Raw genomic sequence first — 23,711 nt, 5'->3', positions numbered from 1 at the left:
AAAGGAAGACCCAGAGGAGGAATGAAAGACGGTCCAGCCCTCGAGAGGGAAAGGCAGGAGGACCAAGAGTTTGGGGCTAGCTTGAGCTATATAGTATGAATCCAGCCCAGGCTGGACTAATTTTTTTTTTTTAAGATTTTATTTATTCATCTTATATATGATGAGTACACTGTCACTGTCTTACACACCAGAAGAGGGCATCGGATCTCGTTACAGATGGTTGTGAGCCACCATGTGGTTGCTGGGATTTGAACTCATGACCTCTGGAAGAGCAGTCAGTGCTCTTAACCACTGAGCCAACTCTCCAGCCCCAGGCTGGACTAATTAATGGAGTACACGCAATGAGACCCTGTCTCCAAATAAAATAAAAAAAAAAAAACAAACTAAAAATGGACGATGGGGTGGCGGCTGGGAGGGTAGGGAAGTTGGTGAAGCCCTTGCCTCACAAGCGCGAGGACCTGAGTTGGACCCCAGTGCAGCACAAAGGAACCAGCTACCCCGGATGTTGGTGTATGTGAGGCTCCACCTAGGGACAAGAGAGAACAGCCCGGTTCTCTGTGACACTGGATGCAGTGGGAGACCCTAGGGCTGCATTTATTTTATTGGTATGTGGCCTGTCCCGGTAGATGACACGTCACGGACAACTGAAGAGTAAAAATCCGTTTTATTTAATACAACTCCCCTCAGGGGCCCTCTAGCCGGGTGGCTGAGGCAAACAGGGAAGGCAATGGGGGTTAGGTATGAGATTCCATGGCAAAATGGAGGCAGCTCCCATCCGCCCACTCAAGCCACCCTCGGAAACAGCTCAGACCTCTGGAGACTGTTTCTTTAGCAGGGAATAAATAAAAGAAAAGTTAGTGAGAAAAGTACACGTTTCCTTTTACTATTTAAAAAAAAAAGACGACCGTTGTAGCCAACAATTTCTCTTCCTTGGGCCTTCAGCATGGAGCAGAAAAGAAAGCAGTTTAAGGATGTCTGCCCTCGCTCCAGTCTCGAGTTTTGCCATTGCCGGCTTGAGGCCTGTCTTCAAATGACCATTGCACGGGCACTGCTCCCAGTCAGCTGCTGCCCCTGTGTGGGGGGAGGCCATGCAGGGGACCAGGCAAACCTGAGAAGCACTGTATACCTCCAAAGATCAAGGTCAGACCAGAAAGAAAAAGAACAAAGAAACATAACAAAACAAAAAACTAACCCAGTATTCGACGGCAGCAGAGCAGAAAGTGACTTCTGCGCGGGAGGACCCACCGAGAAGCACTCTGTCGATCCGATCCGAGACACAACATCTGAGCCTCAAAACACTCCAGGGCGTTATTTTCCTGGAACCTCCTCTCACCTCCCAAAACGCAAGGATGTTCCAGCTTAGAAGACAGGTTGGGTGGGCTGGCCATTAAACAGCGCCTCCCATTCTCTGTTCACCCAACATTAACAAGGCAGGAGGGATTTACAATTGGATGGCTTGGCCTGAAGGAGTGCTACTTTGGGTGGGGACAGGGCTGGTTCATAAATAAGTGTACAGGACTCTTGCAATACAGGAGTCGGCTGCTCTTCTCGGGACACGGGCGACCTTCCGGGTATGTGCATCTGCCTTGGCTGTCTTAAGTCCCATCAAGGGAGCCTTCCGTTCTCTGTAGGACAGAAGACAAGAGTCAGGCCACCCCCTCAGGACTAGAGATCACCCTGGAGGAGAGAGGTATAAGTTGAACCAGTAGAGCGGCGTGAGAACTCCAAATGGGATGAGGGTCCTTGGGTGTGATGCTTGCCTAGCATACAAGAGGCCTAGGCTGCGTCACCAACGCCACACCCGGTCCATGTCTGGAATCCCGGGACGCAGGAGGATCACACGTTCAAAGTCAAGTTCTAGGTTAGCCTGAACACACGGGAGTCAGGCCACTGTATCAAGTACCCACGTGCACCCAGCGTGGTGACCCATAGGTTCTGCACAGGCATAGAATGGAACCATCAGGTTGGAGAGATCTTACACCTAACAGACACCCTCTCCAGTTTGCCTTTGTTGTGTGTTCTCTCTCTCTCTCTCTCTCTCTCTCTCTCTCTCTCTCTCTCTCTCTCTCTCTCTCTCTCTCTCTCTCTCTCTTACCAGAAACTCACTCTGTAGCCCAGGGCCAGCCTGGGACTCTCAGGTCTTAGCCTTCTCAGAGCTGGGATTGTAGATGTGAGTCACCAGGTCATCTTAGGTCCTTAGATCAGCTTAAAATCTTAGATAGCATAAAAACTCGGCTGGGTGCAGTGCTGCACACCTCTAGTCCCAGCATTCAGTTGACAGAGGCAGATCTTTGTGAGCGTGAGGCCGGCCTGGTTCCAGAGGGCTGGTGAAATGACTCAGTGGGAAGGCACTGCTACCAAGCCTGATAAACTGAGTCCAGTCCCAAGGTCCAGAGGGCTGAAGGTAAGAATCTGCTCCCAGAAGTTGTCCCCTGACTGCTGAATGCCTGTGCGCACACACAAACAAACACGGGACGAGAATTTAGGGGAAACAAATTCTGGAGTGCAACGTGGTGACAGTTGCAATAGGAATGTGCCTCGTGCAACTGAAGTTTCCTTTTCAAGTGCTAGGGACAGGCGTCACTCAGCAGGACACTGCTCCATTACTGAGCCACACCCCAGCTCTTGAACAATATACTTTACAATAACACAGTGGCTAATTTTAGGCTCCGTATGTTTTACTGTAATAAAAAAAAAAATTAAGCGGGGTGAGGGGGGAGAAGCCAGGCATGGAGATAAATGTTTACAACCTAGCACTCGGGACCATCAAGAGTTCAAGGTAATCCTCAGCTGTACAGACAGCCCCAGGCTAACCTGGGCTATCTTCATAGGTGACCTGTCTCAAAATAGCAACACAGTTTCAAAGGGTAGTTTGAGTCACCCACCACTTCCTGGTTTCTGGACCCTTATCTGACCCAGCTCTGATCTCTGTCCTCAACAGGACAGACGCTGCCCCAAGAATTTCATAGCCCGCCAATGAGTTTGCTTTTGTGTGTGAGTGTGTGCGCGCGCGCGTGTGTGTGTGTGTGTGTATGATGTGTGTATATTCAGTTGTGTGCATATGGACATGTGTATGCTAAGGCGTTCATGTAGAAGTTGGAGAACAGCCTTAAGTATTTTCACCTTCCACTTTGTTTGAGACAAGTTCTCTTTTTCACTGTTGCTAGCTGGCCCAAGAGCTTCTAGGGGTTCCCCATGCCTGGCTTTTATATGGATTGTGGGGTTGAATTCACGCATGTGATTTACCCAATGAGCCTCCTCCCGGCCCCTTATCAATTACGATCAACATCTGAGGAAGTAGTTTGGAGGCAGTGAGGATGCCATGTTCTGAGCAGGGTACTCAGAAGTGGCCTGAACAAACTTTGAGGATTTTTGTAAAGTAGAGAGAAATCTGCAAGTCGAAAGGGCTGGGCAGGCTGGGAGATGCCGGAGCAGAGAGCCTGGCGAACGGAGAGCCCCAAAGAACGGGAAACACCAGGGCCGGCTGTTCCAACCCCTCTGCGGACATAGGACACTTGCTGTAAGTAGAACTCGCAGAGGTGGGAGCAAAAGAAGTTGTAAAGGTTGCCTGGCATCGAAGGCCAGGCTGGCTGGCTTCCAGGAGGGGACCTGGGACAATCTCCATTTTGTTTTGCCGGGTCTGGGGCTTTTAGCACAGGACGCGGACCTGAGAGGCCCAACTAGAAGACCAAGGGTCTGGCTCCTCCCTTGCCAGGATGGAACAGCACAGACGGCCAAGAAAGCGGTGTGACCCCAGAGCGCTGGAGACTTGGCAGCACTGGCAGCTTGTTGCCTGTCATTTCCTCCATTGCCCCAGAGAAAGGAGACGTGATCCTCGGTCTCGCCTTCCTCGGGCCCCAGACCAAGTCTCTCCCCAGACGCCTGTTCCCCCTCTCTTAAGCCAAACAGCACTCTGGATAACGTTGCAGGGCCAACTTCACAGACAGGAAGGGCTGGTCCGTCAGCAGAGCCCGCGGACTTGAGACTGAAGGTTAGCACACTCTCGGCGAAGACCGGCTTTGCTACGCTTAAGCCAGAAGCCAGCTGTCAGCTCTGGAACTGCCCTGCCTCTGCTCAGCTTGTGGGGGCCCGAGTAACCCCAAAGGCCCTTCTGACCCCACCCCTTTGCCCGGGTCCCTGACTCCTACTTCTTGAGAGTACTCGGTGTGAGCACTTGCAGTCTAGCAGGGCCGAGCTGAGTGCTCTCTTGATCCCAGTTTGCAGATGTGGGAATGGGGCCAGGGAAGATGACTCAGCAGGCGAATGTGCTGGGTGCACGAGCCTAAATACATACGTGAGTTCTAACCCTGAAACCCACAGGAGGAGGAGATGGACTCTCAAACGTTATCCTGACTGCATCATCTGTGCGCGTGGGTGCGTGCGCGCGCGCGCACACACACACACACACCACACACATATACAACACACACACACACACACACAACACACACACACACACACACACACCTTTTTAAAAAACGATTTACTGATGAGAAGACAGAACCTTACCTACAGACCAAGCAACTAGTTAGGATAATTTTGAATATGGTTCTCCTAGGCCTGTGTCAAGCTTTGATTTTTGGTTGAATCCTAGGCTTTGATGGTTTGTGTTTGAAGAGTCTCATTTAACCCTTAAGAAAATCCCAGTAGGCAGATGTTACTTCATTTTCATCATCATCACTATCACCACCACCATCATCATCTTCTTCTTCTTCCTCATCATCGACATTTCCACCATCATCACCATCACCACCACCACCATTATCATCTTCTTCCTCACCATCACCACCATCACCTCCACCATCATTATCATCATCTTCTTCCTCATCACCACTACCATTATCATTAAAATCACCACCACCATCACCACCATCACCATCTCTACTTTACAGGTCTGCCTAAGTTTGAGGAAGTCACCTGCAATGAGACTATAGAACCGGGACCCCATTCTTCAGCAGCCTCAGCCCTGCCCCTGAGCAGGTTCTGTCACCACTCATCTCTCTCCTGGTCTCGGGGAGGAGGGAAGGGATCCCGTAACTGACTTCGTCTTGTTCCCAACCCCTAAGAGTCAGGAGTTCTTTCCCCACTCTGGAGGCCTTCACGGGTCCAGATTCGAGCTCTTTCTTTTAAGTACAAGGTGTTCTCTTCTACGTTATCTGTCTGCGTGGGCCACAAACACAATTTATAAACAAGGCAAAAATGGCAAGAGGAAAAATGAAGTCAGCGTGTGCCGTGGAAGCCAGTCAAACAATGCCGAGTTAGTAGCTGGCTAAGTGGCCGTCTCATTGTTCAGATATTTCCTCCGATATGTTTTCAGAAGCAACGGCTATTAAACAAGAGAGGAACGATTGCCAGTTTTGATTTCAGGAAGGAAGCCCCTCCCATTTCCCTGCTGGGCAATTCAGTCCATTTTCTTCTGACCCATATGGCTGGTTATTAGGGAAGCTCTGCCTGCTTCTTTCATAAACAAAAGATATTTGCTTCAAGATTCGAAATCCATTTCTCAACGGCTGGGAACCCCTGAGTTCCCGCCAAATGGCTTTATTATTTCGGATGGTGGCGGGATAGGATTAGCCCAGATATTCAGAGCACCCTGGGAGCAGAGTGGACTCTGGGGGCTCAGGGAAAGCTACTCTACCACGGGCCTGGAGTTCAGAGCCTTTGTCTGGTGAGCCCCTTTGGGTGGAAGACAGTAACTTGGTTGGTTCGGTAAAGTTCCGACTGCTGGCCTGCAGCCCTGCCTTGGGTGGCCACAGGTACACACAGTCATGGGGAACGGCCGGAGAACTGGTTTTTATCAGGGTCCCACTGTGGATTGAGGTTATCATTATTCTCCAGTCTTGCACAACAGTCCCTTTTTTTCCCCCCTTTTGAGACAAGGTTTCTCTGTGTAACAGAGCCCTGACTGTCCTGGAACCCGGCGTTAAAGGATTGTAGACCAGACTAGCCTTGAACTCATAGAGATCCCACTGCCTCTGCCTCCTTCTCTCTGTGCACCACCACACCTGGCTCTTGTCACTTCTGAACAGTGATGACAAGGCACAGGCCAGGGTTTTTGGAGACGTGGCCTCTGTTTTCTGCTTCTGGGGGGATTCGGGACGAGCTGTTCTGCATTTCTTCAGCTATGAAATACGCTCCCTTACCCCTTCCGATACAGTAGTGCTTTCAGAAGCTTGGGTGGGTACAGCCGTTCATTTCATTTCTCCTTAAACGGACAGCCTTCCTCCTTACAGAGAATGTCAGCGCCTTCCTGTCTGTCCACGGCATAATGAGCTCTGTTTAACAAGAATTCAGACCCAGCAAAACAAAGGAAGCCAGGGGCCCACTGAAGGCTACAGAAGTCTTGCTGGAAGTTTCTCCCAGACCCAAAAGACCAGTTCAGAGGCCAGTTCCTCATTTTTTGAGGAAAATAGCTGTCCTGTTAACCCCTGTGCTGCCCACAGACAGGCTGGGAACCAGAAGGCTGTGGGTTATGCATGAGTTGAACTTAAACCTCTTTCCTTCCCTCCTTTCCCCCTTTTATTATGTGTTTCTCTGTGTGTGTCCATGCGTGTGTGCATGTGTGTGTGTGTACACACACATGCCTGTGTATGAATGTTCCTTTGTGAGTATGTCCATGTGCATATAGAGGCCAGATGTCAATCTCAGATGTCTTTCCTTAAGAACTGTTCATTTTCCCCTTCCCTTCCTTCTCTTCCCTTCCCTCTCCTTTTTTTTTTTTTTTTTTTTTTTTTTTTTTTTTTTTTTCTGGAGCTGGGGACTGAACCCAGGGCCTTGTGCTTGCTAGGCAAGCCCTCTACCACTGAGCTAAATCCCCAACCCCTTCCCTCTCCTTTCTTTCGCTTCCCTTTTCTCCTTCCCTTCTTTCAACAGGGTCTCCCGTTGGCCACAAGCTCACCAAGTAGGCCAGCAAGTTCCAGGGGTCCACCTGTCCTCACCTCCCCAGGACTGGGATTACACGTGTACAACTGAATATTTCACTTTGAGTTCTAAGATTAACCTCAGATCCTTGTGTAAACACATTACCAACTGCCCTATCTCCCTAGCTGTCCTCTCTTCACCTCTCTTCTCTTCCTCCCTCTTTTTCTCCTCCTCGTCCTTCTCTCACCAGGGACTTAGTATGTAGCCCAAACAGGCCTTGAACTCAAGCTCCTCTTTCAAGCGTGTATCACTCACCATGCCCGAGTCTCTTTCTTACTAAAAGAGAAGAAAGGCTCCCAACTACTTGGGAGGATTTCCAGGGTTTCCCTCCCTCTATGGGCTGAGCTGTAATGGTATAAACAGGAAGAGAATCAGTACTGGCACTGGCTTAGACGGCCAGAGGAGGCCAGGGTTCCCGGTCTCGAACGGGCCGGGTTAGAGCGAGGCGCTGGGGGAGAATTCGAGGAAAGCGGACCGTGGACAAGTTGGGAAACAGCTCATTGTTCTAGAAGAACACATTTGTAAGGCAACAGCAACAAAACCCAGGCACCCACCACAGTCCTGAAAAATAGTTCTGTAGCCAAGGAAGGCCTCAAACTTTCACAGCCTTTCACCCTCAGTGTGGTGACTCGCGGATGAGCTACTACTCAACTCCGAGGGACATTTCTAACACAGTGTGTACGAAGTGTGTACTTACAGAGAATCTGTTTTCCACGAAATCTGCAAAACAAAGACGGCAAAGCAGTGAGCATGCGGGGTCTAGGGCAGCTTCAGGCTGGATCTGCTGTTGTAAGGGGGCCCTTGGGGGCGGGTGGGGGCGGGTAGGCAGGAGAACAGGACACTAGTGCATAAGGGGTCTAAGGCCATCTGCTGACGGCTAGCATTCTACCAACGACACCCCCACTTTCTTTTCGTTTTTTTTTAAAGACAGGAACTCACTATGTGGCCCTGGGTGTCTCTGAACTATCTGTTCAAGACTATCCAGGGTATCCTCAAACTCACAGAAATCCACCTGCTTCTGCCTCCGGAGTGCTGGGATTAAAGAAGCGTAGCACCACGCCCGGCTTCTCCTTCGGCGTTTTAAAGATTTTTAGTTAGTAGAGAAAAATAGAAAATAACAGGAAATTAGAAAGCTGCAAATCAAAGTGATCTCTGCTCCCACCCACTTTCGGCTCCTCCCACTCTTCCCCTAGCAGTGTTGTGGGTGGACTGTTGGGGAGGGTCAGGGAAGTTAGGGTGACAGGGACCGTGACAGGTTCTATTGTATCCTTTGATGCGTTGTGGTTTTATAAGACCATTCAAGACCTTTCTCAAACGCAACTGTCCAAGTAGCTACACAGTCAAGTGGAGTGGCTACACAGCTGATTGCTTAACCAGTTCCTAACTCTAAAACGTCAGGTTCTGGGGCTGGAGAGATGGCTCAGTGGTTAAGGACACTGGCTACCCTTCCAGAGGACCTGGGTTCAATTTCCAGTACCTACATGGTGGTTCATGACTGTCTATAATTTAAAATTTTTTTATTTGGTCTTTTTTGTTTGTTTGTTTTTGTTTTTGTTTTTGTTTTTCGGAGCTGGGGACCAAACCCAGGGCCTTGTGCTTCCTAGGCAAGCGCTCTACCACGGAGCTAAATCCCCAACCTTCTGTCTATAATTTTAGTCTTGGGGCCTCTGACACCTTCTCCTGGCCTCCTCGGGCACCAGGCACACACATGGTACACAGAAATGCATACAGCCAGAACACCCATACACATAAACTAAACCTACAAACAAAAGAGGTCCTTTCCAGGTGTTTGTTGTCTTTGGCATCAAACCTATTCCCAGAGTTGATTTTACACTGTCCGTCCAGTGTCCTGGGAGTGAGGCTGGAGGAGGAGGAAGAAGAGGAGGAAGAGGATGAAGAGGAAGGAGAAAGATGAGGAGGAAGATGAGGAGGCATGAGGATAGCTCAGGCTCTTGGCATCCATGGCCAAACTGCCTAAGGGCAGGGCCAGCAATTTCCCTTTCCCGGGTGAGGTTCATCTTGACTCATCTTTTGTCAGAATGCACACTGTGCCTGGTTGCCCTGCCGAGCCACCGTTGTGCCCACGGCCTCAGCCAGAAGCCCGGAAGTGGAGAAAGTGAGAGAGCAGAGGGCAGGAAGCTCTGCATGGAAGGATCTCATCACCGCCTGCATCAGTGGAAGACATGCTTCACCACCAGATGGAAGGCCAGGGTATGATTTGCCTCTCTGTACAGGACCAGGCTCCCGTCCACCCCAGACTCTCTGTGTCAGAGCTGAGTCTCCAGACAGCACACAGAGTATGTGGTCTTGTGGAACAGCAGTAATGGGTACCTCATCTGCTCTCTGGAAAAAGGTTCCCATGTGGTGCTGGGGACGGGGCAGGGGTGGGGGTAGGAGGTGGGTTAGGGCTTGATGGCTGCTCTTACAGATGGTAAAGGTCATGGTGAGAAAGCCGGGGACAAGGGTGCAGTCCAGCCAGTAAAGTGCTTGCCAGGAATGCATGGAGCCCTGGGTTTGACTCCCAGGATCATATAAATTGGTGTGGTGTGTCACAGCCTTGTAAAGTCTGGTGTTAGGGAGGTGGAGGCAGGAAGATTAGAAGTTCAAGGGTTGGAGAGATGGCTCAGTGGTGGAGAGCACTGACTGCTCTTCCAGAGGTCCTGAGTTCAAATCCCAGCAACCACATGGTGGCTCACAACCATCTGTAATGAGATCTGATGCCCTCTTCCGGTATGACGGTGTACCCACTTACATGAAATAAATAAATAACTTTAAAAAAAAGGAAGTTTGAGGTCATCCTCAGAGACAGAGAGAGACAGAGACAGAGTCAGAGAGACACAGAGACAGAGACAAAGAAGAGGTGGGAAAGGAGAAGGAGAAAGATAGAAGGCGTGATGGTTTGTATGTGCTTGGCCCAGGGAGTGGCACTATTAGGAGGTGTGGCCTTGTTAGGGTGGGTGTGGCCTTGTTGGAATAGGTGTGGCCTTGTTGGAGTAGGTGTGGCCTTGTTGGAATAGGTAAGTCACTATGGGCATAGGAAGACCCTCACCCTAGCTGCCTAGGAAATCAGTCTTCCACTAGGAGCCTTCAGATGGAGATGTGGAACGCTCAGCTCCTCCTGCACCATGCCTGCTTGGATGCTGCCATGCTCCCACCTTGACAATGGACTGAACCTCTGAACCTGTGAGCCAGCCCCAATTAAATGTTGTCCTTATAAGAGTTGCCTTGGTCATGGTGTCTGTTCACAGCAGTAAAACCCTAACTAAGACAGAAGGCAAAACCAAAAAAAAAAAAAAAAAAAAAAAAAAAGGTTGGGGATTTAGCTCAGTGGTAGAGCGCTTGCCTAGGAAGCGCAAGGCCCTGGGTTCGGTCCCCAGCTTCGGAAAAAAAAAAAAAATTCTAAGAAACAAAAAATGTTGGGCCTTGTATGGTGGCTCACTCTGTAAATCCCGCGCTCAAGCTGCGAGGCAGGAGGATTACCAAGAGTTCCAGGCTCTGGCCACAAAACAACAAACAAATAAAAACCTGCTTTCCCCAAGTCTACCTCCCTTTCAAGCCCTGTCACATAATAAATATTCCATTGTTCCTAGTTAGAGGGAACAGGAATCACTCACGGTCCCTAAGGGGCTCCCTCTTCTCTTCTAGCTGGGACAAAGGCATTTGGCCTCCCGAAAATCTGTACATCAACCCAGGCGTAGAGCAGGCACTCTGTCAGCTTCCACACACTGAGGGAGGCCATGACAGCACCTCCAGAGGGAGAAGAGCCCCATGCTCAGGCTGCTCTCATTCCATGCTCTCTGGAACCAAAAACGAAACATGAAATGTTAAAACTCTGTATGCTGAGGCAGTACTGATGGGAAGCAAGTCTGTGCCCACCGGAGATTGTTTCTTGGGTAGGTAACGTTACGCGGTGGGGCTCGGCACAAGGCACTTCTTTTTCCCTCCCTGTCTTGCATGTTCAGGCAGGAAATGCCACCCTGGCAGTACCTGCTAGCCCAGCTGGCTTGGGGCCATACAGGATGGGTGGGGACCGACTTTCAAGAGTCCCTCTCTCCCTTCAGAGGGGGACTTAGCCAGGCACACCCCTCCTCCTATTTTTTTTCCCTTTTAAATGTAGAAACAACAGAAATTTATTGCTCAGAGTTCTTGGAGCAGAGAAAGGCCAAGAGGAAGCCCAGAGCTCAGTGACCAGAGAGCGTTGTTCCAACTTTAGACATGGTGGCTTCCTGCGGAGAGGCCTCCTCTCCTTAATTTAAATTGATACAGGGTCTAACCCTGGCCCAGTCGGGCCTCAAACTTGCAGCCATCTTCCTGCTCGGCCTCTCAAGTGCCATGATGCCCATATTCGGTTCTTTTCTTGATGATGCTTCCCGTCATGGCTAGCCTCGGTCCAGTCACTCTTGGTGTGGAGCGGTCAGGAATGTGAGGAAGGCTAGGGAGTTTTGCTCCCCTGATGCAAACGGGGTCTGGCAGCACACAACTGTAATCCCACCGTTGGGGAGGTTGCCACAGGAGGATTGTGAGTTGGAGGTTAATTCGAACTGTCTTAGAGAAAAGGAAAGAAAAGGAGATGGGGTGGAGGTGGGGAGGGACAGGAAAAGAAGATGGAAGGGGGAAGATCCTGGAAGCCTGAATTCCACACAAAGAGAAGGCAGGGGTGAAGGGAGGCAGAGTGGCTGACACTTGTGTGGGGAGTGGGGGTGCCCATCTGACTCAGAGCTAGGGTTGAGAGCAAGACTTGGTTTCTTTTCCAGGACAAAGGTGTAGGTGGGACCAGACGCCCTGGTCAGCTCCTGAGGTAGACAGAGGAAGCTCTGAGGGAGCTCTCCTGGTGCACAGGCACAGAAGATGGTGTCCTCTAAAGCCAGGGCTTCTCTGTGTTAGCCCTGCTGACATTCTGGGCTTGGAACTCTCGGGAGAGACTGACTGTACTGTGAGGTGTTTGGTAGCATCCCTGACTTCTACCTGACAGACTCATCAGGACGGCCCTCCGTATGTGTGCTGAGCTGGGGGTGTGACTCAGTGGGCGGGCATCTGACTGGCATGCCTGAAGTCCTGGAGGCCACCCCTCCAGCACTGCAGGCCACCACCATACAACGAACCCCCTTACAGTTCAGGTGTATCCTGCATGAAGTCTGAGGTCAGTGGAGTAAACTTGTCCTAGTTAAGTGACAGACAGAAATGTATCCAGCCTCGGCCTGGTCTACTTTCTCTTACAGTTCACCACTGTGCACTAAGAAACACACTAACACTTAACTTTTCCCCTTTTCTGGTAAGATAATTTATTCATAAGCCAGAACTAGAGCCACTGACTGAGGCTTTGAATCCTAACCTCGGGCAAGTAATAGAAAAGGAAACAATGCTCAGCAGTTAAGAGCACTGACAGCTCTTGCAGAGGACCCAGGTTCCGGTCTCGGCATCCTCCTGGCTACTCACAACCACCTGTATCCTGTCCCAGGGGATCTGACTCAATCTTCCAGTCTTCCTGGTACCAGGCACCGGCATGGCTCATACGTGAAGGTATTTTTTTGTTTTTGTTTTTCAAGACAGAGTTTCTTTGTGTAGCCCTGGCTGTCCTGGAACCCACTGTCTTCAAACTCACAGAGATCCGACTGCCTCTACCTCCGGAGTGGAGTGCTGGGATTAAAGGCATGCGCACCACAGCCCAGCTAATATTTTTTTAATTAAAAGGGAAAATAACTTTTAGAACCCTGAAAGGTTAAGTTTGCATCTCAGCTATGAGGAAAGACGGGGAAATGTGGCTCAGGGGCAGAGTGGGAGCTCTGCAGACAAGAGGACTGGCTTCCATCAGCCCCAACACCAATCAATCAATTAATCAATAAATCACAGGGGTGTGTGTGTGTGTGTGTGTGTGTGTGTGTGTGTGTGTGTGTGTGTGTGTGTGTGTGTGTGAGAGAGAGAGAGAGAGAGAGAGAGAGAGAGAGAGAGAGAGAGAGAGAGATCAAAAGCATCAGCCTCACTCGTCCATGAGAACTGGAGTAAACCATAAACATCAAAAAACCCCTCAGATTGCAAAAGGATTTTCTTAGCTTGTTCTGGTTGTAACCAATGAATATTCTCTCCTTTCCTTTGGTCTCTAGATTTGGTCTCTCTCTCTCTCTCTCTCTCTCTCTCTCTCTCTCTCTCTCTCTCTCTCCCCCCCCCTCCTCCCTCCCTCTCTCCTCTCTCATTTGAACAGGGTCTCAAGAGGCCTGGGCTGGACTTGACCTTTCTATCTGAGGATGACCTTGAACTCCTCTTGGGACAGTTCCCTTATCTCTACTTTGTTAGTTCTGGGAAAGCCTGCTCTCCCCTCACAAACAGCCAGGGGACAAGCTGGCTTCAGTAACTCATGTAGCAACTGGAAAGGACAAAGTTCAAAAAGATCTAGAGGAGTTCTTTTTGTTTTGTTATTTGTTGCTGTTTGTATTTTATCCAGACGGGCTGCCCTGGAACTCCCTCTGTAAACCAGCCTGGCCTTGAACTCAGAGATCCACCTGCCTCTGCATAAGAGGTTCTTACCTAAGAGTTCATTGCTGGGGCAAGAAGATGTCAGTGGGCTGCACAGAGACTTAGCAGACCCCGAGGGGGTTTCTGAATGTTTGAGTTAGAAGATATTTTCACAGACACCACCAACCTATCACAGCTCTTACCTTCCCAAGATTCACTCTCTGCCTACTTTATAAATAGTAGTTCCTATGCCAGGGTCACTCTGTCCGTCTATCTGCCGAGACCAGAGCCAGGGAGCTCTGCAATGGTGCTTTCCATTACAACGGAACAAAAAACGGTCCAGGCTGGAGTCTGGCCCGTGTGAACTCCAGCGAAACCAAGAGAGGCAGACCCTAAGATCCAGGAAGTCCCGAAAATATCTGTAGAGTCTGAGTGTTAGCAGAGAGATGAAGGAGAATTAAGGATTAGACTCAGGTTAACCCTTAAAGTGACTATAGCCCACACGAGCAGGTGGCCGGAGCTGGGGCGGGGCAAGACTGAGGAGATGGTCTCCATTTTCAAATGCCAGGAACCTGAAATGATTTATTTTATTAATTAATTAACTGGCTTGGCTTAGTAGCTCTGACTGGTCTGAATGTTTTTATAGACCCATTTGGACTTGAACCCACAGAGATCTCCCTCCTGAGTACTGGAATTAAAGGTGAACTCCATCATGCCTGGCTTATTTAATTACTCTTTTTAAAATTTTTATCTCTTTGTTTTGCTTTTCAAGATTGGATTTCTCTGTGTGGCTATGGCTGTCTGTATTCCAGGCTGGCCTCTGCCTCTGGAACACTGGCATTAAAGGCGTGGGCCACCACCGCCATTTTTTTTTTTTTTTTTTTTTTATTACTTAATTTGGGTGTTGAGGTGCACTGTACCACCATGCTTATCTGGAGGTCGGAGGACTACTTTCGGGGTTCAGTTTCTCCTTCTACCACGTGAATCGCGGGGTTCAAACTCAGGCTGTCGGGCTTGGTAATGGCAGGTGCCTTGACCCACTGACCACCTTGCCAGTGCAACCCTGGGACTCTTGAAGTGTCGTGCTTATAAGAGAGCTTAAACCGGCTGGTTCAGTCTCTTTGACAGATGAAAAGGCTCAGCGTGGCCAAACTCACAGACAGGGTATGGTGTGGTGGGGCCAAACTCACAGAATTGGCGGTGACCAAGGGCTGGGGCAGGCAGCACATGGGGATGGAGTTATTGGTTAAGGAACTGGGAAGACTGAGAGTTGGGAGATGGATGGTGGGAATTCTGCCTGCCCAACAGTCTAAAAGGACAGAAAGGACACTACATTAGCCACCTGACTACTCGGAAACGGTTACCACATTAAGTTTTAGGTCCACTTTATAACCGTACGAGAAAAGAAGGTAAGCATAGAGTCTAACAAGACTGCAAACAGCTGCACCTCCCATGGCCTACAAGCTCCCTCCAGCTCCTTTAGGACCCTCCCCAAATCTCTCCGCTGGGGCCCCTTCCCAAGGCTGCTCCTGGAAGCTGGCCGGCCCAAGCCCTTCTGCTTATCTAGGGGAGTGGCCTTCCTTTGAACCTCTCAGGGGAAAGGGGGTTTCAGAGCCAAATCTCCTCCCCATGAGCCATTTCCCCAAACAGGCTGCTCTGGGGAGCCACTGAAGATAGCAAGGACCGTGAGAGGGGAGCGTCCCTTCCCTACACCCAGTCAGATACCAGCCGCTCACATCCACCTTCCTTCTGCCGCCCTCTGCGCACACAGTGCATTTCTGGATTTTCTCTCTCAGCTGTCCCTGTTAGTCCAGGATGCCTGGGGGTGGGGGTGAGAGACCCTAGGTGCAGAATCCATGCCAGCCAATCATAGGACCCACAGATTGACTCTCAAACCGGAGTCCCCAGGAGTCCCCAAGCAGCCTCCACCAACATTGTATGGGTGGTTAGACATGTAAATCCTTCCACTGAAGGACTCAGGCATTCAGGGAATCTGAGTTTTAACAGATCTTGAGAACCTGGAATCTAGGCCACCCCCTCATTTCACAGAGACGACTATGGAAGCAATGTGGTACAAGCTAGAGTCCTTTGGGAAGAGGGACGCTCGGCTGAAACAATGATCCCATCGGATGGCCAATAGGTAAGCATTTTCTTGATTAATGATTGAGCAAGTGCTCAGCCCACTGTGGGTGGTGTCAACCCTAGGCATGCAGTATGGGTCCTATACGAAAAGAGGCAGAACAAGACATGAGGAGTATGCCAGGAAGCAGTACTCTTCCATGGCTTCTGCATCAGCTCCTGCCTCTGGGTTCCTGCCCTGTCCTGACTTCCCTCGGTGATGGAACTGTGGTGTGGAAATATAAGCCAAACAAACCCTCCCCAACCCAGTTGCTTTTAGTCATAATGTTTCATCCCAGTATTAGAAACCCCAACTAGGACAGTTATGGAAGTCTTGGAATGTTTCATGGCTTGACCAAGACCACCAGGGCCACCACGGTCAAACAAATGCTGATTTTTTTTTTTTTTTGGCTCTACCCCAAGAATGCTGATTTTAACGTCTGTAGTAGGTCAAATTGGATTCTCCAATGGGTCTGGTGATGACGTGACCCCATATCAAGACAGATGAGCAGTGAGAACGTGAGAATTACGAGAACAATCTGCCCTATCAGATAGCCATCCTCCCTGCTTTCTTAGTCAGTCAAAGATCTGTTTCATTTTTCTTGTCTGTGTGCGTCTTTTTCTTTCCTCCACTTTGCAAATTTAAATTTAGTTTTTTTTTTTCCATTCTATGTGCATGGCTGCTTTGTCTGTGTGTGTGTACATGCATGTGTGTGCGTGCGTGCGCGTGCGTGCATGTGCGTGTGCGTGCATGTGTGTGTGTGTGTGTGTGTGTGTGTGTGTGTGTGTGTGTGTGTGTGTGTACTACATGCATTTCTAGTGCCTCTGGAGACCAGAAGAGTGTCAGATTCCGTGGAACTGAAGTAAAAAATGGCTGCGAGCCACCATGTAGGAGCTGGCAATTGAACCCCATCCTCTGCAAGAGGATCCCGTGTTCTTAGCCCCTGAGCATTCTCTCCAGCCTCTCTTTTCTTTCTCTCTCTCCCTCCCTCCATCTTTTAAAGACGACCTCTCTCTCTCACGTAGCCAACCTATCCTTGATAAATAGGCAATGGCCGCCAAAGCTTGCTTTTCCAGCTCTACCCCCTGTGCTGGGATTCCAGGCCTGTACCACCAAGCTCAGTATCCTGTCCTTTCTGTACACATGTATTGTTAAGCAGTTACATAACCCTCCCTCCCCCATCTTCTGTCTGAGTCACTCCTCGATGAGATTTCTTCCTTCCGCCTGTAAATCAACCCAGTCTGCTTCTCCCTTGCTGGTCTGTCTCATTTGCAAGGCCTCAAGCAGGAACCCAGAAGTACAAGAGGAAAACCTGTCCTGTCAGCTTCTTCCCTCTAACCAAAGACAGTGCAGTTGGGAATGTGGAGTCCAGCTCTGTGATCCTGGGCAAGTAGCTTACGCTGTCTGTGCCTCTGTATTCTTTTTTTCTTTTTCTTTTTCTTTTTTTTTGGAACTGGGGACCTAACCCAGGGCCTTGTGCTTGCTAGGCAAGCGCTCTACCACTGAGATAAATCCCCAACCCCTGCCTCTGTACTCTTAAGGGTGGTAGGATGGACAGAGTCAGACCCTAATATAAGAGTTGATGCTCTGCCAGGAAGTGGTGTCTCACACCTTTAATCCCAGCACTTAGAAGGCAGAACCAGGTGGATCTCTAAGTTTGAGGCCAGCCTGGTCTACAGAGTGAGTTCCAGGACAGCCAGGGCTGGCTACACAGGGAAACCCTGTCTCAAAAAACAAAAAGGAAACAGAGTGAATACCCTTCTTGGCTTTTCCCCCACCCTCTGCCCACTCTCAGGGCCCCACTAGTGGTTCTAGCACGGGCCCTCCCACTCTGAGAATCAGAGGCCCCTCACTCACTAGGGTCGACCTTCCGGATTTCACTGTACACCGTCTCTGTGGCTCTCGTTCCCAGAGCTGGAAAGGGAACCAGGCACAGGTCAGTAGCTGCCTTGGAGCCCCAGGCTAGCCTACTGCTTTATCTACCCGCCACCCAGCACTGCCCTGTCCAGAAGCATCACAGAGCATATCATCCCCCTGCTTCAGAAGTTCAGACCTAACCAAAGGCTGCTTGAGATAGCCTGCAGATAGAGTTTTCTTAGCTGGCTGCCTTCGGTGTCATTGGTGTCAACATTTAGGCTCACTACAGATCCTCAGCAAAGCATGCTGGGATCTGTCCTAGCATTAGTTTGTTTGATTGCACTGTTTTTTGTTTGTTTGTTTTGTTACTGTTGCTTGGGACAGTTTTATGTAGGCAAGGCTGGCCTTAAAATTTGCCGTATAGCCCAGGCTGGCCTTGAACTCCTGATCCTTCAGCTTTTACCTCCCAAGTCCTGGGATTACAGACCTGCCTGTACCATTACAACTCAGTACACTGGTGTTTTTAGAGCTCTGCACAGTCTTGAACCTGTAGCCAGTGTCATAATTCTCTGGGCTAGACTTTCAGAAGAGAAGACAAGGCTCTCTGTTTACTTCATATTGAAATTATGTTCAAGGATGTGCCTATTCCTGTGTTGTGTGCACTCACACAGAGTATCCACACACACTATACATCATGTATCTCACATATGCACACTTGTGCACAGTATCCAGACTCACTCACACAGGGAATGCATTCATGTATACGCACACATACACCCAGAGACCCCGAGGAAGCAGGACGAAGCCAGAACACATCCTAAATCTCTTTGCACAGCTAGATGGGTTTGGGCTAGCTTCCTCCTCTGCCTGTCTCCCCCAGATAGCCTGAGATGTCCTGCCACATGTTGTCCTCATTGCAGATTCGTGGGGCCCCACATGGGTGTCAACTATACTAAAGATACTTTCTCACTCTGCCGGGACGCCACTCCCACAGTGACCCTGTGCCCTTCCATTGCTGACACCTTCTTTCCTCTTATACCCCACTTCCCCAAGACTCTAAGCAAGCATCACTCCCACAGTCACATGCATTTACATCCCCAATATTTGCATTCTCTGTGCCCTAAGCACTTACATGGACTCTTGTGACCCCACAGCAGTTTGGTTACATTTACCCAAAGCATCTGTACTTTCTTTGTTCCCACGGTTGTCTGCTATGGTGGAGTCCCAAGGTCTCGTAGAGCAAAGGCCCAGCTTATGCCCCACCCCACCTCACCCCACCCCACTGCTCAGACTTCAAAGTTTTCCAGGGATCCTAGCAGGGATGATGAAAGAAAGCACCAGTCTATGCCCTGAAGCACCATGAGACCCATTCAACGACTGTACACATCTCCTATGAGTCCTCAACCAAGGAAGAAAATGTGGATCTGGTTCTAGCTTCCAGCCGCTCTAGGGAAGACAGATGTGCAAAGGGGTTTAATGAGCTGAAGATGTGGTTCAGTGGCACCGCTCTAGCTCAGCATGTGTAAGGCTCTGGGTTCAAGCCCCAGTACAAGCAAACAAACAAACAACAAATACCACAGGACCGGGACATGGCTCTGTGGCAGAGAGCATTTGATGCACAAACACAAAAACCTGACCTGGAATCCTGAACTCAAACCCCAGACAATCTGGGGCATAGCTGTAGGCACCTTGAACCCCGGCAATGTGAGGAGCAGAGATAGGAGGACTGACTGCTGGGGCTTGCCAGCCTAGATCCAAGATCAGCGGGAGACTGCCTCAAAAGAGTAAGGTAGTGAGTGACAGAGCAGGCCACCTGACATAGATCAGAGTCTGTGACTTCTGCATGTGCTCAGAGACATGGGTACCCTAAACCCCCCCCCCACACACACACACAGCTAAAAATAATTGTGTGATGACTGCTACAGGATGCGGTCCATAGGAAGCATGGCTAGCTTTTCTTCCCCCCACCCTAACATGGAGAGCTAGGACAGAAAGGGGATGAATTGGGATGTCGGTGAGGCTGCCATACTTGGACGGAGGTGATCTGGACATCTTGTGAGCTCCACTGTCCCAGGTATCTCTCTGGTCTCCTCTGCAACACTGTAATATTCTCTGGACCTCAGTAGCTCCACTCTGTGCCTACCTCAAGTCAGGCAGGGCTGGCTTCCACTTCTAGATTGAGCTGTGCCCATGGTCTACGGTTGCCCCGGTTTTGCTCAGCTCAGTCAAGGGGGTGGGGAGCAGGGTGCAGCTGCTCACTGCCCTTCCCCCTCTTGTGTCCCCTTGGCAGCAGCTGCCCCTTAATGACTAGCCCAGGCCAGGAGGCTGTTTGTCTCTGCTGTCAGAGGTGTTTCCTGATGGGTCTCTATTTTGGTTTCTGTTTTTCTCCGGGTAACAGAGAAAGAGATGGCTTCAACGTCATGGGGTTTTCCCAGCAATTAGCCTCAGAGCAAACAGACATCGAATTGGGATTTAATGAGTTCCTTCCCGCCCTGCTCCATCCCCAGTGACCACTTGGTTAGCTGCCAGCCAGAGTTAGATCTGGACACGGTCCCCGTAACCTCCTCCAACTGCGATGGATGAGAGACCTTGAGAACAGGGGACCCGGCTGGCAGGCACCACTTCATGTTTAGTCATCACTGGCCTTGAACCCATGAAGCCCTTCTCTCTTCACCTAGCAATGCCCTTGTCCCCTGCTTAGGGGAGGACAGGGGCCAGCACCAGGGGTCCAGACCTGGTTCCTCAGTGTCCTTCTGCAACGAGGAGGACGCAGGGATAAGTAAACACGGCTTGTATCCCCTGAAGTTCCTCTTGCCACCCAAATAACCTTTATTCTAGAATTTTTCCCAGAACCCTGGCTGAGCACCCCACAACTTGTGCAAGCTGGGAAATGTGACCGATAGTGCGGCTGCAAGGGACAGCTGCAGAGTCTAGGGAGGGAAGCCAGAGGCAATTGCCACGGCCCCACCCTATTCCAGGAACTGCCACACTTCCTCTATTCAATCCCTCCAAACCCTCAAGAAAGCAAGAGAACAGCAGATACAAGGACACGCTCCCAACGAAAGGGAAATGCAGCCTTTCCCAGGGGCAGCGATGCTTCCTTCCCTCTTTGGTGTTCTTAAGTCCCAGGGCAAACACGTGCGCTCCCATGCACACCCCTCAGACGTTCGCCTGCCCAGACCCAGGACAGCACCACTGTGGGAGGATCAATCCAGCCCGGTGTCAGAGCCCAGGGTGACAGGGGATTTGAGGACTTGGTCCCCTGGGCCTTCCTGTTTGTTTTCACCAGTCACAGTAAGGTGCAGCGGTCCAGAACAGAAAGGAAGATGTGGGCCGCTCTGATCTCGTCATCCTACCCTCATGCTAACACCTTCCCTTCCCTCTAACCTCACTAACATTTAGGAAGAGGGAAACTGTTGCCTGGGTTGCCAAGCCCAGGATGAAGTGATCCGAGGATATCCCAAGCCCAGGCTGGACCAGTGATAGCTGGTACTCAGCACTCTGCAGTATCCTGTCACAGCCTACACAGGCTTGCCTCTGAGCTCCAAACCCCCGTGCTTTCTCCTCTTGGGTGTCTCACCCGCATCTCAGACTTAACCCAGCCAGACCAGATCACATCCTCAAACACCACAGCCATCCATGAAGTTACTCCAGCAAGACATGTGGGGACTCTGGCTCCCCAATCCCGGCCACAGGCTGTGATGAGTCTCAGAAGTACACCTAGACACCATCCATCGCCTGCACATACACTGTCTCTTGTACGGTGAGAGCACACCTGTCTGTAGGGCCAGCCTTATTCTTCCTCACTGCTGGTCCTGAGTTTGTTTTTATATACTTATACATGTTGGTGCATGTGTGTGTATGTATGTATGTGAGTGTATGTATGTATGTATGTTATCTGTGCATATGGTTGCATGTGTTGGGAGGATTGTGTATGCACATATATGGAGGTCTAAGAAGACTGGAAGTGTGTGTGTGTGTGTGTGTGTGTGTGTGTGTGTGCGCGCGCGCGCACGTTCCTAGGCTTTTCTTTTTTTGTTTGTTTTGCTCTGTTCTGTTTGTTCGTTTTATTGTATTGTATTTCACCTATTTTTTTTTTTTTTTTTTTTTTTTTTTTTTACAGATGCCTGTTTGTTTTCTAATGAGAGAAAGAAGGGGTGTGGATTTGGCTGGTCTAGCCACCCGGCTTGCTCTGGGAGGCCCTATCTACTTTCTGAGGAATACTAGAATTACAGGAAGGCCATCACACACACTCAGTATTTACGTGGGTTCTTGAGACCCAAACTCTAGTCCTTACACTGGCAAGATAAGGGCTTTCTATCCACTGGGCTCCCTGCCTAGTCCCTAAGGATTTTTTTTTTTTAAAAAAGGAACTCAGAACCAGCCCTTTCCCAGTCTGAGGCCTCCGGGAAAGTTTCCTTATTCATTTCAAATAGGACTGAGATCCTTGGGGCCCCATGTGCTCCAGCGTCACCCTGTCTGCCTAACTTCATGCCTTTTCTGTCTCTGCAGACACATAAGCCTCCTTTCAGATACTTGTGACATAGGGTCTCATGTAGCTCAGGATGGCCTTGAACTCTTGGTCCTTCTGTCACACAGCCAAGCTTAGGGATCGAGTGTGGGTATGCACCACACACCCTGCTCTTCTTTTTAAAGATTTATTTATTAATTCTGTATAAGTACACTGTAGCTGTCTTCAGACACGCCAAGAGAGGGCCTCAGATCCCATTACAGATGGTTGTGAGCCACCATGTGGTTGCTGGGATTTGAACTTAGGACCTCTGGGAGAGCAGTCAGTGCTCTTAACTGATCTCCAGCCCCACCTAGCTCCTTTTTTCCCCCAGACCATTCTACTTTCAATCCTGATGCCCATCCCCTCTTTAGTTTTCCCAGCTCCCGCTTAGACTAAACATCCATGCCCTTGTGTCTCGAACAGTGGCTGGCACCATAATGCCTTTGTCATTGTTAGTCTTCAAACACTTCACTATAAAATAAAAAGACAAGAGCCTCAGGCCTTCCATCCCATCAGGTCCAGTCAGCGCACCACCGAGATGGTTGTTCTGACAGAGAGCATGGGGACGGGCCAGTGGGGAACAGCACAGGACATGTCCCCTGACTGGAACGTTTCACATATGTAACTGCTGACGTGGTACTTGGAACCATGCTCAGTAAGGAGACAGAGGAGAAAACCCAGAACTCTGGGTGTGGTTCCAGCTAATGATTGGCAGGCTCAGCCTGCTGCCAGGGTTAACAGCACACAGCCTCAAGGAAGAGGGAGACAGAGGGCCCTAAGGAGCTCCCCCAAGGGCCAGAAGGCTTGGGATGGCTCCTTTTTGGAGAAGGGTTGGGAGATGTGCATGGTTTCTGGTGCCCCTCAGTTTGGGTACCATTCTCCGCACTGAATCAGATGGGGACTTAATCCTTGCCCGTCGTGCCCACACCCAAAAAAGCTTTACAGATTTAGTCTTTCCCCTAACTCCCTCTAATGAGGAAAGTCCTCTGTGATGGGTAATCTCCAATTGACTGATTTAGAACTGCCGAGGAAATTTACCTCATGGCATGTCCATGAGGGGCAAAACTGGGTTAACTGAGGTGAAAAGTGCCACCCTAGAGGTGGTTGGCCACCGTGTCATGGCTGCAGTCCCGGGCTGCAAACCAAATTATGAGTCCCAGAATCCATTGTTTTCACACGGTTCTAAAAAGCCTTCTTAGTTATCATACTTCCCAAAATGCATTGTCCAATGGTAAAGCAAATGAACATCTCCTCCTTAAATAAAATCTGGTCAAAAAAAAGACAAGACCATCCCTCACCACCACCACCACCATCATCATCACCACCCTAACCACTACTACTATCACTACCACCATCACCACCACCTCCACCACCACCACCACCCTCACCCCCACCACCACCACCACCACCACCACCACCACCACCACCACCACCACCACCACCACCACCACCACCACCACCATCATCATCACCACCACCACCACCATCATCATCACATCACCACCACCGCCACCATCATCATCACCACCACCACCACCACCACCATAATCATCACCACCACCACTATCATCATTGTTTGTGTGTGGTAGTGGTAGGGGCTCTGTGCAAATGTGAGTGCAATCCCTGCAGATACCAGAAGAGTATGCTGGACTAGAGTTACAGGTGGTTGTGAACAGAACTCAGGTTCTCTGGTAAAACTGGGCTCTTAGCCACTGAGCCAGCTCTCCAGCCCCATGTTCCCTACTTTAAACATGCATTGGATTGACACACGTTTGGGCCCACACTGGCAACTGTTCTAGGAACACAGTGCATCTGGGCAGGGGCTGGCCTTTGAAAGAAGGCCTGGACACT

The 23,711-nt window shown here is 50.1% G+C and overlaps 1 protein-coding gene across 1 annotated transcript in view; it reads right to left on the bottom strand.

The window, feature by feature from the left end:
- Nucleotides 1–645: 645 nt before the first annotated feature.
- Nucleotides 646–23,711, bottom strand: part of Pecam1 (platelet and endothelial cell adhesion molecule 1) — a 59,711-nt gene continuing 36,645 nt past the window's right edge. The window contains exons 14-16 of the mRNA XM_032913587.1: nucleotides 17,348–17,404; nucleotides 7,619–7,641; nucleotides 646–1,625 (exon numbers count right to left, since the gene is read on the bottom strand). Coding sequence (XP_032769478.1) covers nucleotides 1,596–1,625; nucleotides 7,619–7,641; nucleotides 17,348–17,404 — 110 coding nt within the window. The 3' untranslated portion in view covers nucleotides 646–1,595. The remainder of the gene's footprint in view (nucleotides 1,626–7,618; nucleotides 7,642–17,347; nucleotides 17,405–23,711) is intronic.

The sequence above is a fragment of the Rattus rattus genome, chromosome 9, assembly GCF_011064425.1.
Source record: "Rattus rattus isolate New Zealand chromosome 9, Rrattus_CSIRO_v1, whole genome shotgun sequence".
NCBI lineage: Eukaryota > Metazoa > Chordata > Mammalia > Rodentia > Muridae > Rattus > Rattus rattus.
The sequence above is the reverse complement of the archived record's forward strand: the minus strand, read 5'-3'. Positions and strand labels throughout refer to the sequence as shown.